This window comes from Hippocampus comes, unplaced genomic scaffold, assembly GCF_001891065.2.
Source record: "Hippocampus comes isolate QL1 unplaced genomic scaffold, H_comes_QL1_v1.1 scaffold275, whole genome shotgun sequence".
NCBI classification, from domain to species: domain Eukaryota; kingdom Metazoa; phylum Chordata; class Actinopteri; order Syngnathiformes; family Syngnathidae; genus Hippocampus; species Hippocampus comes.
This window is the reverse complement of record NW_017804971.1, coordinates 1,330,353-1,350,760: the sequence shown is the minus strand read 5'-3', so window position 1 is coordinate 1,350,760 and position 20,408 is coordinate 1,330,353. Positions and strand designations below refer to the sequence as shown.

The following is a 20,408-nucleotide window of genomic DNA, read 5'->3' as shown; positions in this document are numbered from 1 at the left end:
TCGGCCTTATGATGATAACAATGAGTCTATGCATTCACCTTCAGCCGAATAAGCCTTCTCAAACCCGAAATATGAAGCCGGTAGAGCAGGGGTGGGCTACGCGTGGCACGTCGGACATGTACGACCCACTGCAGCAAACGATTCAACGTCAGTTTTTCTCTTCAGAAATTTACTATGGCCCTTGAAAGACTTCATGACAACTGAGGAAACCCACCCCTGATCTAGACCTGAAGACAGCCATGGCCCCAATTGCGTGTGAGTGTGTGAGAGAGAGCGAGAGAGAAAGAGAGAGAGAGAGAGAGAGAGAGAGAGAGAGAGAGAGTGAGAGTTTATCCCAAATGTAGTCAAGAAAACTCCTATTTTCAAGCACACGTGTGTCTAAGGCTATGCAACGTTAAAATAAATATGACAAAGAAGTTACTTTAACTTCATAGCAGCAGAATGAGAATTTTTTTAGGATGCCTTAACTCATTTATGTCAGTGTGTGTGCTGTTCGATTGTTAGTTTTTTTCCAGGGGGCGGGACAAAGCGTTTTTGTTGGTTGTTTGTAAAGCTTCAAATCAAGAAACGTCGTCCTTGGCCACAACCAAAGAGCGAACAATACAGAGTGTTCCCACTTGACAAAAAAAAAAAAAAAAAAAAACTGTACTCAACTCTATTTTTGATACTTTTTTCAAATGGATGTCATTCCTAAACAAAAAGAAAAAGGTTGGGGACATGTACTGTATGAGTGTTAAACGTGATATATATGACAAATAAAAAGGACGACACATATATGATAACGTTGACAGTCTTTGCAGCTTTTTTTTTCCCTTTTATGTGTTACCCATCTGTATACTATTTTGTACAGAAATTAAAAAAGGGAAATGCAGGTTTAGCTGATGTTTACCAAGCCTTGTATTGTCAACTGTTGTATATTTTGTATGTTAAAGGATTTTTCTTTTTTTTTTTTGTAATTTTAAAGACTGCAGTGCTTTTGGAAATTATTCAAAGGGAATAACTTGCAACATGCTTTAGGTTTTCAAAGTAGTGACTATCAATAAAACGACAAAAAAAAAAGTGAGCCTTGTCTTTTGCTTTCGCTGACTTCCTCTCTACTTATATTTTTCAAAATACCGTGTAACAATTTGAATGGCTGAGTCACGTCACATGGGAGGAGTGACAATGCATGTGAACGTCCCGTGTTGCTTTTATGCATGGGGGGGGGCAAAAATAATTCATTCAAATGCTACCAATAAATGAGCTTGATATAGTTCACATGGGCAATTTCATAAATTCACTTTTAAATTAAATTTTGCCCATTGTGAATTGAAAAAACAATTGTGAAAAAAAACATAAAACGACTATTTATGTATTTAACCCCCCCCCCACACACACACACACACACACGAAAAATGCAATTTAAATTCAGATGATCCATTTTCTGTAGCACCCGCCCTAAGAGAAAAACCGGTTCAATTAAGTCTATCCGGTGTGATTTACACCCTGGACTGGTTGCAAGCCAAATGCTGAAAGAAAATTACCACAAAGAAGAACGTTTCAGATTATCTCAGCCTGCCACAAAACGGCCTACACACAAAAAAAAGCACACACCCACTCAATCATCAATAACAGGTTTTATCGTTTACATTCTTATTCACAATTCTAATATATATGACATCAAAGTTGACAAACAAAAAAATGAAACAAAAAATATATGTGTGTGTGTGTGTGTGTGTATATTTATACATATTCTTGACTATTGGAGGTTTAACAATAGGAGCGCCAGTGTTACTCTCTGGGTAATCGAGGCACATTTTGGGGAGGAAGGGGGATTTAAAAAAAAATAGATATACCCGTCAGTAGTTTGGTCACAAGAAGTCAAAAAGTTGCCTTGCTGTCCTTAACGTTTTCATTTGAGTCGTAGAGTCCAAAGGAAAAGCAAAAGTTGGTTCATCGCATGTTTGTTGACCAACAAACCAACATCTGGAGGTGAGGTCAAATGTATCCAATCACAGAGAAGCATGCGTTCAAAATTCCTTTCTCCTTCCACTTGAGTAAATTTATGGCTTTTGCTAATATATGTCCTCAAGTTGGTACAAAACAATGATTGATTTGGACAAAAAAAAAACAAAAAAAAAAACAAAAAAAAAAAAACCAAAATAAAGGTTCAAGTGCGGACAAATGATTTGGTAGGAAGGAAGCAGCCATGTACACGCGCTGGCCAGAAAGCATTTGGAGTCAGCCAGTCAGTTGCAGAAGGCCAAATGGATCTGCTGGCCGTAGAAGACGTGACTGGAGCGCTCGGCCACGGCCCGGCACGCCGCCTCCTCGCTGGGGAAGGTGACTAAGGCCTCGCCGCTGCACTGGCCGCTGAAGTTGTACAGGATGAGGACGGCGTCCGGCTGGAGCTGCGCGGCGACATAAATAAATAAAAAAATAAAAATAAAATAAAAAAGAAATGGAAAAAAAAAAAAAGCCTGCTTGTGCCTTGCCGGTGGGCTTTAACGTGCCAAACACCAGGGGGCGTCGGCGAGTGAAGGGAGAACGAGATCACACTGCTGTCAGCGGGAGGGAGGTGATGGCAAGGTTAAAAGGAGGTCATTTTGATCCCAGAAGACCACAGCTCACATCTGATTAGTTTGGTTAGCCAGCAAAAGGAGAAAAGAAGAAGCTGGAGACGTGACAGGACACAAACTGCTGCAACTGCAAACTGCATTTCGAGCAGTTACAAGGTGCATTCTTTCAACAGGCCAGCATGGGGCGCTTTCGGCATGCAGCGCATTGAATGGAAGTTTTCTTCATCTTATTCGCCCGTTCAGCAATTAACACTCAGAACTCCTCTCAAAAAGAGGGAAGCGGGGATTCATTTTGGGGAACATGCAGGCCGACAAGCCAACTCAGACAGCAGGAAGAACGAAGCAACGTGGCGTCTGCATCCCGGTCAGTGGGGGGTTGGCGGCGGGGCCCTGAGCCGCTTACCTTGGGGTCAGCCCCTACAGGCAGAGCCATTCTTTGGGCTGAATCAGACTCCTGGCCTGTTCGCTCATCTGAACCATGCTGCCGTACTCCTCGGGGGCATACTACACATAGCATAATAACCAACACGGTTATATCCAATGTTACACACACACACCAAGAAACACAATAAGAAGGACGATGTTCTTGGAGACCCTCACACTGCAGGACAACACCCAAATGAAGCATACAATGTAAATGCGATCGTACCTTGACTTACAAGTGACCCAACTTAAGAGTTGGAGTGATAGTGAGCAGTTCTTCAAAAACCAGGTGTTTGCGTCCAAGTGTTTATTGCCATTCACCATTGAAGTAAAAAATAAATAAATAACGAAAGTCTGCTAGCTTAAGGTCAACAGAAAATGTCACAGATGGACAAATCCAAGTCGCATTGACGTTAAAAAGCCAGCGGTTCTCCGTGAAGGCACATTAGGAGGTATATGAAATTTATCATATTCAAAAAGTGATGGCAGTAGTTACCAACTTGCCCGCAAGAACTACAACCCCAAGTATCTCACTTAATGCAAATAGACTCGGTTCAGTGCAACAACACAATATTCGGTGTTGACAGCTGGTGATGCTGTCAGTTTTTTTTTTTTTAAGCAGTTACGACTAGTTATATTACTGAGTCACTTTTTATGAACGGCAGTATCGTACTGCCCCCTGGTGGTCAAGGCACGCACACCAAAAGGACTACGACGTAAACCATGACAGTTTAATTCTTTACAATCAATGTGATTACAGTCTTGTTATGACTGTATTTTTATGGTAAAACAAACATGAATTTTTGAGGGTGTTTCTGTGGGGTTGGCATTTCCTTTCATTTCATTGGAGAGAGAGGATTTGAATGTGATCATGGAACAGATTACATTTGTAAGTCAAGACACCGCTGTAATGGATGCAGGATGCAGCAGTGATGAGCATGTGAAAAACAAAACAAAAATGAACTTTCCACTTCTGCGTCTTTAAGCGAGAGAGAGAGAGAGGAAAAAGAAGCAAGTGGGTTTTGAGACATTTTGAGCTAAAACTAGTTTTGTATGATGTGTGAAAAGGGGGTTTGCAACCATTCGCACACGGTTGTTCAAAATTCAGTATACCAGTCAACTGTCACAACCAATGGCATCACACTGATGTTTGCCAGATCAAAAATTGTCAATTTGGTTCAAGGTGACATGCACCTGTGTGACACACTGTCAAGCTGCTGTTTTTTTTTCTTCTTTTTAGGAGCAGATTTAGATGTTCAGGCTGCAAAATTTGGTGCTGGAGGGTTACATTTTTTGAAATGGCCAGATCGGTCAGTTCATTTGCAGATAAAGTTTAAAATGCATAAAATATGTAAATGTGAAAATTACTTTGTTCATAGTTTAATTTTAACATTTACCATGAATTTAATTCTCGTAATTTTTCTACCTTACTTATATTTTTTGTATTACAGTGGGCCCCACCCATGCCTGTGGTTCAACACATGTAAATTTGCATATTATGGGATTTTTTTTTTTCAATAATCTTAATTTCTTAATTTTTTGTTTGGGGGGATTTTTATCCCCATTGCCCGCCATGGAAAATGTTTCCCCTCATAGTGAATGTTTCTCCGTGTTTTTTTTTTTTTTTTAAACTCTTTTGGGAACCCCCAGTGCATTTCTACGGCCATCAATTATCCGCAAATGTTGGCTATATTTGGGCTAGCCCTGTCTCAATCCAGGTGTCAACTGTATTTACAAATGGAAAAATAATTCAGTCAATTAACCATTTAAATCCATAAATCAATTCATGATGCACATTCCTAGTCGCTGACAGTCAGAAGCAAAGAGACCAAAGGAAATAAGCTGGAACAACAAACAAACAAACCCTCCACCTAAACTCCAGCCACGCTCTCTAGCTGCTCGCGTCAAGTCAAACCTCAGAGTTCCAACCTCATTTGGCCTGGCAGCAAAGGATTAGGGGAGGAAAAGAGGGACTTGAAATGAAGAGTGCAGTGACACAGCAAATAAGGCGTGTGGCCACCGTTCACATCAGTCTCAGCATGGAAACAATTTGGGAATAAAACCCTCACATCTCTTCAATGAACATGTGCGGCTCCATGTGGTCGCGGCAGGTACTGACCTGATATCCCTGGAAAAAGCTGAGGATGTCCTTGACGCCGGTGTTGTAGGGAAGGCCCTGCATCCGCACCAGAGCTCCGGGTTGGGGGAGCACCGGAGACGAGGCAGCCGCTGCCGCAGCAGCAGCGGCGGCCGCATGGTGAGGTTGGGCCGCCACCGCTGCCGCCACTGAAGGCGGGGCTGCGAAGTAGCTCACTGTGGAAGGAGACACTGGGGGGCTGTGGAGGGAACCAGACAGGTGATGGGTATTGTCAAAAGTATTTTGCTTTTTATTTAAATGGTTGTGACGGACGTAACGTCCAACATGTGTCATTCTTGTCCATCAAGTAAAATTAAAATATTAGGCAAAGGTAACTATGACATTTTTGACATAACGAAGTGATAAAAACACTTGCGTTGGTGAAATTAAATTACGGAAAAATAAGGCTTGTTCTTATTCAAATTCATACAAAGTAAGAAATGTATCTGTTAATTTAGTTTAACCACAACAGTCCACCAAGAAATTGGAGTCATAATTGCGCTAACAGGTGACGGGCATACCTGGGATAGTAAGCTGTGTAGTTCATGTTCATGTACAGGTGAGGTTGAGGGGGGTAGTAGGCCAAGGCGGGGCTATGTGTGGCCTGATGAGGTCTGGGAGCGGCCAGTAGAGGGGGCTGGTAGAGGGCAGCCTCTGACAAGATGGTGGGTGGTGTGGGAAAGGCGTAGGCTGTTGGGGGGGATAAACCTCAAAGAGAGGGGGACAAACATACGTTACAGAGCACATTAAACCGTCAGCAACCATAAAGTATGTTTTTAGTGATAAACTTAATAAATGCTCATTTCACTTTCAAAACGGGGACATCCACCACTTTGTGCATGCCTGGTATTTTATTAAAGTTCACTTCGTTCTTCAGGCTGTCATTGTCACAAAATAAACAAAGCTAAATGGCAGCATGGGCATATTTACAGACAAATAGCCTCCATCAAGTCTGAGGCTGTGGGTACCTAAGCAGGGAACACAAGAAAAAAAAAAAGACGCTAAAAGAACTTTTTAAGAGCGAGAGAGAGACTGTCCGGAAACGAAAAAAAATTGGCTACCAATCTAATCTCTACCGATAGAAGGGAGAGCGCAAAGGGCGAAGTGCAGGTTCCCTGCATGCAGTCAAAAGTGGCATCCTCTCTTCAGACCCATTCATTCTCATTGTCGCAGAAATGAACACAAAAAAATACTGTGTGTGTGTGTGTGTGTATATATATATATATATATACACACACACACACACACACACACACACACACACACACACACACACACACACCACATCATATATGCCCAAATGGTTTCTGTTGTAAAGGAGACTGACATGCTGTACTCAACAGTTTGAATTTGTCATCAAGTGCTCAATCAACTCGACTTACAGGGGAGTTTGCAAGGTGGTGGAGAAAGGCCGCTGCGGTTCAAGGTTCCCCCCATCAGTACGATGCTCATCTCCTCTGTGGAGCACTGGAAGACCTCCACGTAGCGGTCCTTCATGGTCTTCTTGTGGCACTTCTGGGACACCATAAAAGCTTTGTCCGGGGACTTCATCTGGATGAAGGCATCGCCCGAGGGCCGCCCCTGAAAAGGGAACCAAGGCAATTAGCTTTGTTTTGAAGTTTTGGGCGAATGATCACAAGGTCTAGCCGTGGTCCCACCTGCTGGTTGAGGACCATGTGGACTCCGTGGGGTTTGATGTCAGCGGTGTGCTCGCCCATGAACTCCAGGATGTCTTCGATGCCGGCCGTGTAAGGCAGGCCACGCAGGCGGACGCAGTCACGACTGCTGCTAGCTGTCGGGAGGAAGGGCGGCGTGGCGAGGACGGGGACGGGGACGATAGGTGAAGCAGGCAGTGTCGATATTAGAGGGGTGGACAGGTAGCGAGTCAGAACCTAACAAGCACAAAAGTAAAGAACAAAAGTTGGCACGAGGTGAGGTAGCAAGCAATCGAAACAACAGAAAAGCACAACTGGAGTGTCGTTGCCATCTTGCAAGTAAGTTTTTTTTTGGGGGGGGGGGTAATTTGCTGAAATCAGCCCTTACAAAAAATGTTTAGCGTAATAGGAACTCGGTCTTTCTATTTCTGTAGGTTACAGCGGTACCTCGACTGACCAGTTGAATGTGTTCCGTGACGAAATTTGGATCTACCGAAGAAAAATAAATCAGTCATGTTGGCCATGTTTCGATTGTCCCAACTGACCTGTTGCACCTCAGCAGCGGTGCTGCGAAAGAGCTCAATATAGCGCTTGCCCAGGATCTGCCTGTGCTTCTTCATGGCATTCTGGGCGTACTCGTCACAGGAGAAAAGCACAAAGGCATCACCGGTGGGTCTTCCGTCTGGGTATTTCACAAACAGCAGTCCCTCTGCACCGTCTGTGACCGGGCTCTCCGGACCAAGGAAGTCCAGGACTTCCTGTGGTGTGGCGGTGAACGGCAGACCCCGCATGCGGATGATCACTTGGTTCTCTTTGGACAGGAACTGTGTCACCTCGTTAGACGTGCCTGGTGTCAGAAGGAGATTTTATTTAAAAAAAAACAAGAAATGGGGACGCACCCAGACTGAGCTATCAGATTCACCATCTGAATGAGAATGAGCTCAGCTATACTTGGCTCCAATTGCCTCTGCTTTGGTTGTCCGGTTTTGCACTTCAAGAATAGTACTGCAACAGTAGTTTTTGTGTGTGCGTGTGTGTGTGTGTGTGTATATAAAAATAAATGACCTAAACTAATTCGCAATGCATAGACGAGACATTTACCGGTACATGCAATTGCTTTAATAGTATTTTGTGTTCTACAGAAAACTCACCCACACAAATTAAGATAAAACCTGGTCTGATTATTAGTCATATGGACAAAACTATGTACTAACCAGAAATACTGCCGTGAGAATCACTCCCATAAATCAGTTTTACCAGCAAATATTTTTCCAACATCTCCATCGAAAAACAAACAAAAAAAAAAAAAACAACCCAAAAACATTACTTCAGCCGGACACAGCATTGTGAACTATATAGACAATGATATTTGTGCCGCTGAGCCAATAGGAGCACATGACAATTAAATGACTGGTCAATCCCATTTCTTTGTCACCGAGGCACAGAAACACAATGTTGCGCTTTTTTTTTCAGTGTGAGATCCCCCCCCGCCCCATATGTATATAACAGTTTAGCTGTTACTCCGAAGCGTGAATCCACCAGACCAAAGCAGCTATCAATCGTGTCATCTTTCGATCACGCATATTTGCACGCAGCAATGATGTTAATACTGTATGTAAGGTCATAATTGCATACCACCCACACCTGTGAGATTTCCAAGGGTATCAAAGATATTTCCTTCCAGAGATGATCATGTGTGCTTGAACTATTTACTTAAAGGCCAACGTGTGTCAATCTGCATCGATCTGAGCTCATTCTGATTAAAGTCCAGTGTGAATTTCTTTCTGAGTTATCTGTGTTGTGTGACTGCTACCCTGTGCACCGGAGGCCCTCGGCCCCGGCTTTGTCTCCTCACACCCCCATTGTATCAGCACTGGACTGCACTTTGCAGCGGTTGTCAGCCTGGCCCCCCCTTAGGGGAGTGTGGACTTTGAGGTTGAGCAGAACAGGTGAGGGTACAATTTCTGTCTAGTCTGTGAGGGGTGGGCTAGAGGGATGAGTGTGGGTTGGGGTGTGGGGGGGTTTAGCTCTTGACAAAGCATCTTTTATGAGTCCAAGATAAGCGGCTGGAGATCACTGGGATGAGACAGGCACACAGGTAACAGGAGAGAGCAAAAGAAGAAACCTTCCTTTACAGCCATTAAGAATTGCTCTTTTAGAGATGTGTGTGTGTTCACATTTAAAACCTTTTCAATAAACGAACAAATAGGAGGCCAAAACAAAAAGCTTTTCACAATGACTCCTCATGCTCACAGTGCAGAACGGAGAAAACTTAAAATCTCACCTCCAGCAATCTTGAGGAATTCCTCTCCTGTGGCCTTGTAGACCTGAAACAACAAGGAGGAAATGTAAATTTAGCATGAAAACTGGAAGACTGAACATTGTCAGTATAAATCGGAGAGGTTTTATCATGGTTCAAAGACAACGCGTATACGGTAGGTATTTTATATACATGGATATTGTTATCCCTTAAGGTGGAGACAATCTGTGGGGTCCCTCCAGGAATATTTATTACACCACAAGTCCTAACAGGCAGAGAAAGAACGAGATAACTCCAACGCATCACCTCTCTTCACAGCTCAAATGTAGTGCGAACCAATCAGAGTTCAATAGTGAGCCTGGCTTCCAGAGGACAGCCAGCAAAACTGCTTTTAATGACAGAGTAGAAAACGAACCAAGCTACCAACATCCGCAGCACAAAACCCCTGTATGTGCCTCTTTTTCAACAGAGGGCCAAGCTAACCTATTAGAATGCTACTATAGGGGCCCTAAGACAGCACATGTGAGACAACACAATGCAGGAACCACTACAAGCACAGTTGTGAGATCATCCAAATTCTAAATGCATCAATGATTGACTTGTTTTCATATATAGTGGAACCTCTAAAGCCAAACACGGCCCTGGTAGTCCAACTTTGGAATGTGAGCACAATTTTGGGAACATTTTGAGATTTTGCTATTAATGGTATTTATCTTCTTTTTACACTTATGTGGCATGTCACTCTTCCAGGAACATGCCACCCAAATTCAAGTATCTAATCTCCATTTTCTGCCTGGCGTTTTGTATATTATGTCAAGGATAACTTTTCTTGCACCCCGAAAGTACCTCTTTGTCAGATGTGTAACAGACACTAGCAAAACAAAACTTAAAAGTGTCTTATTGAGTTGTTGGGTGCAGACAGGCTGACTGAGCACCTTCGTCTCAAAATCTACCCTGAAGGTAGAGCTTCAACTCCCATCAAGCTAAGAGGAACTTATTAAAAGCCTCCACCAAGACAAGACAGTGTTAAAGTCTCACTTTACACAGTGATGCAGCCCTGTAGCAGAGCTTAAGGCTTGTTTATTTTTTGACACAAGATATTTCACAGCCTCACATGACTGAATAAAGAACCCGAGACAAACACAAAGTTGCGGTACATATCACTATGACAAGTCCAGTGGAATACACGTTCAGGCTGACCTCGATGTAGCGGCTCCCCATGTGGTGCTTGTGGCGCTCCAGTGCCAGGTCTCTGTGTTCCGAGTTGACGAAGCGAACCAAGGCCTCGCCATTCCTCCTGCCCTGAGCATTGAGGCATAAGGCCACGCCCCCTCTGAAACACATCATTTTCTTTCAAAACGGTTGACCCCGCTACAAAAGTCATACACATTCAACTTAACGTAGAATCCATTTTCAAATCCATAGAGGCTAACTTACTTGGCTATATTGAGGCCTTTGAAGAAGCGAGCAATGTCTTGATCCGAAGACTGCCATGGAAGTCCTCGCGCTCTGATTATGGTCTCGTTGTCCACTGGCTCCGTCTTACTGCTGTAGGAAAACACAGCACTGGAACTTTACAGCTAGTAAGTGTTCAACAAAGCAGGCTCATTGACATTCATTACATTTATTGAAAACAAATGACTTGCATCCAAGTATTCAAATGCATGGCTAAATTTCCTATTCAATCAATTGTCCAAATACTACACAAAAAAAAAAAAAGAAGGCTGAATGTCTACACAACTCAGTTAAGGGCCAGGCTCCTGCTATTATTCAAGTGTGAGGTCCCACTGAATTAATATTCCCCAACCATAAAATCTGTGGTTCGTTGGAGAATGTATGCCCCACAGGAACAAGATGTCTGTTTGTCCAAAGACTTACCATGTGCCAGAATCAAATTTGTACTTCACCGTCTCCACAAGGGAAAAATTGTGATCTAAATGGAGAAGAAATGAAGAAAATCTATCAAAAAGACAACACAGAGCTCAAGTTTACTGCTCAACAAACACGTGTACATTCTTCCTGTTGACATTCAGGTCCGGCTAGTTCTGCTAAAACAAGCAAAACAGGTTGTGCGCCAAAAGTGACAATTACGGTACACATGGACCCGACCAATAAGGTAGCCAAAGTGGGTTAACAGCAAATGGCACTTCAATTATGTTCACATAGCAGAGGTGCCGCTCTGCAAATGTATGGATGGGTGCTTGTGGAACAACAGAGGGGAAAAAAAACTAATCTCAAAATGACTAATGATGATACCAAGAATGATGGATACTAACTGTAAGGCTCAGCCAGGATGCGGAGGATCAGCTGCACCATGCTCCTCACTTCCCTCACTCCCATCAGCTGCTCTGAAACTGCAGCGAGACCCACATCTGCACGCCCAGTTAAAGAAAGACATACTACGGATTTCCTTTGCTTTAATTTAACTCGGAGAACTCAAAAACAACCAAACAAACCCAGCACAAGAACAAACATTTGTTAGAGAATTAAAAATGTGCCCTATTTGTTATTTATGTTACCGGGGAGGGGGGGAAGAAAAAAAGATACGTTCTAACATGGAAGCAATCTCCAGTTTGTTTGCAGGGCCGGTGTTGGGGCAGCATTTCTCAAACTCTTTTCTCAAGTCCACAAATGAGAAGAAACACTCGGGAAGGACGAGATTCTGTGAAGCAAGATACCACAAGGATATGCTCAGGCATGAGACAGTATGTAATACGAAACAACAGGAGCCCAATGAGTACATGATGATAGGAACAGGAATATTTCATACTAATATGAAATAAAATATCTTGAGTCAGAATTGTTACAATTTTGTATAATGTTTTACCCTGCTTCAAAGCAGGGCGACAAGGCTCTGATGCTAAAAAAAAAAAAAAAAATACTTTTGTTCGGTATTCAGCAAAGGAGTGAGTGTCACAAAAGCAATTTTACATAACATCACACCCCTATAGTAATGTTTTAGAAACACAATTTTACAATACACTAAATCAAACTCGTATATTTATCATTTACGCCTGAGGTCCAGTTAAATGCTGTGGATCATTTGCTACTAGGATACAAAGAAAAAAACAAAAGGGAGTGTGGGGGAACTCCTATCATTTAATTCACATTCATCCAGGGTACTTTATCTGGAAAAACGATCAGGTCACAAATCTTTCCAGCACTTGTCTCTTGTTTGTACTTCATAACCCAGTAAAGAGACAAAGTAAAAAAGCTGATGACATTTTCTACAGTGTGGAAACCGATTTACCTTTTTAGAAGCCTCAGGGTGAAGAACCTGTCGTATGACAAGGGGACTGTTGACACAAAGCGTGTAAGAGCTCCTGTCGAGACACTTCAATTCCGATGTCACGGACTGCTGGAACTGCAAAAACCAAGCAGGGACAAAAAACGTTTCTCACGGAATGTTCAGGCATTGCTTGTTGTCACTGTCAATATTTTGTTTTTTTTTTAATATAAATCATTTGCATTCAAGGATCTCATCAGATTGTGCACTTGAGCAAGGTAGATACTGTATCTAGTGGTAATTGGTTGACTTTTTATTTCAGGGTTTGAGTACAATTCAACCGCTGCGCAAACAGCAGTGACGAAAACAAAAGTGAGAATTAAATAGGATTGAATGGCAGACAAGTGAAGGTGGTGCTATGTTTGATGTTTGGATTGCGTGCGTTTGTCGTCGCAAACAAGGCTCGTCTGACAGGTTTTAATGTTTGTCGAGTGTGGGAGGGGAGCGATTACATTTGCCAAGAGGCCATACAGGTCTAACTCGCCTTGTTCGAGTGATGCTAACACCCTTAACACCAGCATCCCGCACATGTGCATTTGTTTTATTTAAACTCTCTCTCTCACACACACACACACACTCACACAGTTGTGTCAAGCTGATGCTATTTACTAGTCCCAACATGAAAGATATAACATCCTCCATTATATCAATAGCTGTTTCTAATATTTTGGCGACCCTTTTAGAGGCCATATAAAGCTAACTCACACGACAATCTTACACACATTTTTTAACGTGTGTTGCAGGTGCACCTGTCTCATTTCCAAATTCCCAATTCTTAACTAAAGATGACAAAGTTTGTGAAACGCTGGCCAAGGGCACTGAGGGAAATTTGACCCCCATGAATCCCTACAACTGCCACAGATGACAACATAAATTAGAAGCAGTGAAATTGGCTGACAGGCAGGTGTGCCACATGGCCGCAGGCTACATATGACTGATAATCAAGCAGCGAGTGTTACAGGTGCATGTTTGGGCTCGTTTCTCAGTGTAACCGCAAGGCAATGCCAAGCAGCTAACAAACTCTGCAAGCAATATTAAAAAAAAATAATAATAGTTTCACTTATGATACGTCACCATATAGTTGCCCAAAAAAATTCAATGAGTGTTTCTTTTAGTTTGCTTTCATGAGCCGAGTTAGCCACAACATGGAGTGCAAAGGTTGACTCAGCATGACCTTGGGTTCCCACTATCTGGTTGTCACCAACCACAGATTTTACACTGGCAAAATACAAGGGACACATATGTCGCATGTAAAAACATTATTAGTTAATGAGCGAGCATAAGTGACAAGAGTTTCACACCAAGTGACATCGAGACAAAGACTTCCGCATATCCAGGCAAGGCTTGCCAAATTATTAAGCTGGCTGGCAGATGCAAGTTCTCGAGCAGCACCGACACACCCTGATTTTTTCATTCAACCTGAGTGAATGTGTTCAAGACTATCATCAGATTGCAAGAGACACACGAGGATAACATCCCATGAGTCTAGCGCTACAGAATGCGAAAACATTTCGACAATGGAACAACCAAGTCCAAAGGCAAACAGACTGTACACAGAGAAATTTGAAGATTTTCTGAAAATTCTATGTACGCCTTTATAGTCGCACAAAACAATTGCACAACCATTTGATGGCATTTTTGCTGCATTATTAAAGAAGGGCCGCCATCCTGGATTCCAGCACGTCACACAAGAACTGAGTGTACCAGACGAGAGCTCTGTTCAGTGAGCCACAAGATTTACTCTACACACGTTTTCCCAACCTGTCTCAACAAGGGTTGCGAAGAAAAGAAGATTGAAAGAAGAGTAGTAAGCCGACTCAAACAATACAGAGAGAGATTTCACTCCAAACATGCTTCACTCAACTCAAAGGTATTTTCACAAATGAGGGGGAGGAAACGGCCTTTGAACGTGGTCCTATCAGAAGTCCCTCTCCAGTGGAGTGTTTTCATGCAGAAGTGAGAGGAAGGGTGTTCCTGGTGGCTGCAACAAACTCCGATAAGAGCGTCGGGGTGTGTCATGGAAGTCCTAAAGCATTCAAGGCAACTAAAGAACCGCCATGAAGAAGTAACATTTCATATTGTCTCTACTTTTAAAATTAAACTTTGGTCACAAACTAACAAGAAACTGGGAATATGCACAAGCAAAAGAGAATTTAGCACTTTTTGTATTTTTAGGTGAACCACGATTCTTTAAAAGTTGGTTTCAATACAAGTGTAGAGTGCATATCCATAACACAACTGTGTGCTTAAAACTGCTAATGCTTCAAAGAATACATTTCAAGCTACAGTGTCATATGTATACTGTGACATTGCCCTTGTAAATAACAATCTTGAATATAGATCAATAGTAAATAAGTGACTTGAGATATGAATGTTTACACTAAAGCACAAGCCTTTCAACAACGTGGCCTGAACACAAGCAAATGTAGAGAGTAAACTCAACATCGAAATGTGTTTAACACTGCAACACTTCAAATTCTTTTGAATGCAGTGGTCCCTTCGCTATATTGCGGTTCAGCTTTCGCAGACTCTCTATATTGCAGATTATTATTATTATTATTTGTTTTTAAACAGCTTGCAATGTCTGTTGTGTTCTAATTGACTTCTTGTATTCTTTGCAGTGTTATTCTGCTTGCATTGTATTCTGCGTCCTGACTGGCTAAGGTCCAGCAGAGATGATGTACTGTTTGACTTTTGACTGTTTCCCCCGTTGATTTCGCCTCAAAATCCCCGTGGAGTCAGGATAAGCTTTACCATGTTGACAACAAGCTTGGTGTACTTTTTGAAAAGCAGTGTAATGATTCAGTTTCACCATAAGAATAAGGTGCATGCATCACTACACAGGCTGCGACATGCTGTAAATGCGCCAAACAAGAAACCAACTTCAGACCACGTCAGTGCAGGCAGGCGTGTTTCTCAAAAGACAATAGTTACAAGCCGTGACATCTGAATACAGATTGAACTGCCATATTTCATAACTACCACTTGCATCAAGAGGGCAAGTTTTCACATTTCATATGCTTGCTGTCAAAGACAATCTTGTGAGTCCACTTTATGACAAGTTGGACTCAATTAAATACTCTGTGTCCTCTGTAGCCAAACTAATTTGTTGAGTAGAACAATGCTGCCCAGAGTGCGAGTCCAAGTGTGGATGTTGTTGAAGTTCCAATAGTAGCATTGACGTTCCATAGACATGAAGTTGGTAAGACTGCAAAATATTTGAGGCCAAATCAACAGCACCTGTGCCAGTTGCAGCTAAGTGGGGCAACATTTTTTTCTGCCCATGCCATGTTACAACTCAGTTAACATAAGAACCCCCGTTTACTGTGTTTTTGCAAGTGCCAAGAACCTCTGCAATGTAATTCTGGAGGAAGATGGCTGACAATAGTTAGATTTTTACTGAACACTGCGAGATACGATGCAAAACAAAACCAGTTGGCTAAATTAAACATTAAAAGTATCCCTTTCTCACAATAAAAGGGGGGGGGAGGGGGAAACAACAAAATACCGTATACTCATCTTCAACAGATATGGAGGATGGGTTCTCTTACGTATTCTAAAATATTGAATCAAATGTCTAACAAACGTTAGTTGCTGTGTTATGAGCTACATCAGGGGTGTCAAACTCATTTCACATGGTGGGCCACATACGGCCTCGGTAGATGTCAAGTGGGCCGGACCATTAAAATGATACCATACTTTGCTATAAATAACCAAAACAATGTCTTTCCTTTGTTTTGGTATAAAGAAGCACAAGAACATTAGGAAAATGTTGAAATTTAATGAACATATCTTTTACAAAATATTTCATGAAGCACCTTACATTTCCTTCGACAAATGTGCAATTTACTTTTATCATTCACATATATGCATTGCAAATGATCCCACTGATTGTACAAACATTAACAAGTAATTGGTATTGAAAAATATAGTAATGCACTTTAAGATTAAACGAGATTCATAAAGAAAGGAAGTTTTAAACCATTTACACGTGCATATAAAATCTAAATGTAATCTTACAAACTAAGGAGAGTGCTATTAAATGTGTAAATGTGAGAGTGCTATTGATAGCGTCTGCTGTCATGGGTCTGTCACAGTGACGGACTGAGGCTGCTGTTGTCTTCTTCTCTGATCAAAACAGTGTCCCCTTGCGGATACTCAATGAATTGCACCTTATTAAAAATATTAATTCTGTCTTTAATGCATTTTTTTCACTTTTAAATTATCCTGCGGGCCTAATTGAACCTCCTTGCGGGCCGGTTCCGGCCCGCGGGCCGTATGTTTGACACCATGCTTTACATAATCATCTCGCGGGCCGGATTAAACTCCTTTGCGGGCCGGATCCGGCCCGCGGGCCGTATGTTTGACAACCCTGAGCTACATGGTTGAGTAAAAAATGAAATTGACAAGAACACATTCACAATCACGATCGTGTGGCGGCTCACTTGCTCAAAGGGTCCCGCTAACAGGAAGTTGCACAATCACTGTATAAGTGAGACTAGCAAAACTATCAATTACATTCAATTTGGTCTTCCCTTGGTGAAAGGTTTTTCTTGTTAAGCTATGAAAGGACAAATAGCAAGAGATTAATGGGTGACACAAAGGAATGAAAAGAGCCAAGTGATTGCTTGGGTTAATATTTGAAGGTTCAGCACACAAACTAACTTAAGGTAACCAGCCTTATTTGAAACGTTAACCGTCCTGATGCATTTCACTCTGTGCAAGAATAGCAAGCAGCGCCAGGATTAATTCAGTGACAGACATTCAAGAAATACAGTACTGGCAGGGGTGGAGAAAGGAGCACCCAGTGCATACAAACACTTTTGCAAGGTTGGTCAAGAAACATGTTTGACAACATAAGCACTATTGTCTAAACACACATAGTGACAGGGAGCAACATAAGCAAATTGTATCTCAAACACACTATTTAAGACCTCCCCACTGTCCCCTCCCTTCTCCTCTGTCTGTCCTCCAGCTAAGAGAGGTGCGGTCGCAGCTCAACAACCCACCTTCCAGATGTCTACAGCATGCATCAAGCCAAGACAAGACCGGACCTGCGACTACTCTTAATCTCCAACAACCTCAGGCGATGCAAGCTCCTGAACTTCTACACACTGTCAGAGCACCAACCCACCCTCATAAAAATGTTGTCAAGGAGTTTAGCAATTCTTGTATTACAGCTTAAAAAGATCTGTGCACTCAACGTGTGCAACAAGCGCCTGAAATTCTAATAGTGTGGTTTCTGAAAAATTAAACACAAGATCATATAGTTTTGGGGGAAATGTATCATATGAAACTAGCCAGTGAAGGGATGACAAAGTGGCTGTTATTCAAGGTTATCAAGATTTTTATTGATTGAACAATTTTATATTACATCAGGACATTAAGAATGTGTTTAATGTCAGTTTTTTTGCCCCTATTATTTCTAAAGCTGCCACTTTCCTCTGTTTCTTTTGGTACAACAGCTTTTGGCTTCCAAGTTCACTTCAGAGACGCAACAGAGGCGGGACAGTACCCACATAGAAGGGAATTGTGGAATGGTCGGACAAGGGTGAAGAGTTTGACACTCACATCAAGTCCTGCTGTGCTGAAAGCAACGACGACTGTCAGGCAAGTTTTGTTTACTTTGCACAGTGTCTCCTTTTACCTATTCAATATAAAATGTTTGGCCTCATTAAAGCTGTGGGTGAGCTGGAGAGTGTATGCCAGCTAACTTTGGGTAAGAAAGGGGGGGGGGGCACAACTTGGTCTGGCCGCCAGGCAATCTCAGGGCACAGATACTGTTGATAACCCCTCATACTCTTATTCACACCATAGACAATTTTAAGTCTTTTAACCCTAACAGGTGTTTTTGCATGACATACTGTAGAACAATGCCAGAGTACCCGGAGAAAATGGACACAAGCACAGGGAGAACATGGGGGGGGGGGCACAACTTGGTCTGGCCGCCAGGCAATCTCAGGGCACAGATACTGTTGATAACCCCTCATACTCTTATTCACACCATAGACAATTTTAAGTCTTTTAACCCTAACAGGTGTTTTTGCATGACATACTGTAGAACAATGCCAGAGTACCCGGAGAAAATGGACACAAGCACAGGGAGAACATGCAAAATCCACACCAGAAAAACAGAACCTAGCAAGCTAGCTAGATATATTTGTCCCAGTTGGTGACAGAAATTCTTCCTTGACAGGGCTCACAAACACTTGCCAAGTCAACATGTTTACATTTTTAAAGCTATATTTATAAATTCAAGAACTAAGTGTTTTATTAATTTTACACCTTAATGTCACCGGTGTTTGTCTCAAGCTTACACTTGAATGACAGTTAGGAACATTAAAATCCACTGTGACTTAAAACGCTGCTTGTATAGTCAAAGTTATAAAATGGCACTGATCGGCCCTGGAATACCTCAATTACCTACGGACAACTGTTTTTCAAATAACTCTGGGGTCCATTGAAAGGTTGCACCTCACCGCTGAGGATGTGTTGTCAGAGTGAGCAGTCATTATGAAGATGCTCAAGGGTCTCCTGGACTTACCTGTAGCAAAACTTTATCCAAGGGCTCAGCATTGACGACGTCGTCCAAACTGAGGCCCGTCTCCTCTTTACACTGATCTGCAAGCTCCAAAGTGTCTGGTTTGACAAGACATCTGTGAAGCTTGCCCACCTGAATGAAACAAACTTTTAGCATGTCAGGTCTCGGTAACAAAAGACAAGGTGATTAACAGGTCGGCCTCCCATACAGGAAATGGACAATTATGAAATAAAATAACAATATGGTTGCAAAGGAGAACTTAATAGTCAAGGGCTGGGTTGACATGGCAAATCAAAAAGGTGTGTTTTTGCTCCAAATAGGTAAAACCAAAGAAAAACTGGGAGAAAGTAACAAAATAAAACGACACAAACAAACAAAATACACTCCCTCATTTGCCGGCTACATTTGGGCTGCACACCTGGACAGAAGGTGAGCTAGAGATAGCATTAGCACACACCGTGTTGATTTATGTCAAACAGTTAAAGACACGATACCGAATGAAAATACACACAGGCACACTCGAGTACAAGAAACAGGACGAACGAACGGGCCGTACCTTTTTCTCACGTAGGTCCACAATTTGCCACACCAAGAGAATTATTTCCCTCTCATCCGAACCCAGTTTACCCCCATTTGCACCAGCTGTTGCCCCAAAGAACACCACCAGAGTATCACTGTGCGAAGCCATCAGGGACCACAAGGGTAAAAACTACAATTAAAGCAAAGATTAAACTAAAAACAACACAAGGGTTCACCTTTTTCCAAGTGATAAGAGGAGCGACCAAAAGGGTCTGGAAACTCAATTGAGGTAAGGGGAGAGAGAGAGAAAAATAGGGGAGATTATTTTCAGAGGGAGCCACGAAAGAGTTTGCGGCCAGTCACTCTACCTGTTGCTGTACTTGAGCGAATTCTATCCAGCGATACTGGTTTGACTAGTAAAGAAGGGTGGAAATCCGTGTTTCGTTCACATGAACTCCATAACTAGCCTTGGAGGTTTTTTTTTCAGTTTTTTTTTTCTTAGTTACCTGCGTGTGTCTCAGCCCTTGAGCCTGACAAGTCCCACAAGTGTCTTCTTATTGGCTGTTTCACAAAGGTGAGGGCGGGACAATGAGGCGTATTATGTTATATAATTGGTCAGAGGCGTTTAACTAGGAAGTAGCCTGATTAAAAAAAAAGGAGCTGTGGTAGAAACCTGCATGAGGCATTCCCGTGGAATGTTTCGGATTAATGACTGAGAGACACGCTCGAAAAACAAACACCTGCTGTCACTGAAAAGTCATCTTTCAGATCAGATGGTTTTATATGATTAAAATGGGCAGCTATTCATTTGAACCTGACAAAACTTCGAAATTTACTTTTAACAGATATGGACATACTGTACTTAAGGCCCACCAGATTCAATAGAAACAAAGTTGTCATGTTCTAGTGATGTTTTTTATTTTCTTTCCAAATTTGTTTTTATCATGCCGTTTCTTTTGGGACATAGCATATTTATTAAACATAAACTGCTCACCAAGTTAAGAATACAGTATTACGTGTTGCGGTGAA

The 20,408-nt window shown here is 42.2% G+C and overlaps 1 protein-coding gene across 6 annotated transcripts; it reads right to left on the bottom strand.

The window, feature by feature from the left end:
* Positions 1-1,597: 1,597 nt before the first annotated feature.
* On the bottom strand, positions 1,598-19,910 carry esrp2 (epithelial splicing regulatory protein 2). 6 transcript variants are annotated; one of them, XM_019891763.1, is made up of 16 exons: positions 19,748-19,910; positions 19,417-19,651; positions 18,864-18,992; positions 12,284-12,397; positions 11,581-11,695; positions 11,310-11,405; positions 10,912-10,966; positions 10,471-10,581; positions 10,234-10,366; positions 9,058-9,100; positions 7,319-7,620; positions 6,777-7,010; positions 6,501-6,699; positions 5,640-5,826; positions 5,101-5,317; positions 1,598-2,390 (listed from the first exon to the last, which is right to left on the bottom strand). In XM_019891763.1, the coding sequence occupies exons 2-16, from the start codon at positions 19,546-19,548 to the stop codon at positions 2,229-2,231; spliced, it is 2,229 nt and encodes a 742-aa protein (XP_019747322.1). In that variant the 5' UTR covers positions 19,549-19,651; positions 19,748-19,910; the 3' UTR covers positions 1,598-2,228. The 6 variants fall into 6 exon arrangements, with proteins under 6 accessions (XP_019747322.1, XP_019747331.1, XP_019747316.1 ...); XM_019891772.1 differs by having other exon boundaries at positions 19,417-19,569; XM_019891792.1 differs by lacking the exon at positions 19,748-19,910 and adding an exon at positions 2,962-3,062 and having other exon boundaries at positions 2,279-2,390; positions 19,417-19,741.
* Positions 19,911-20,408: the final 498 nt, after the last annotated feature.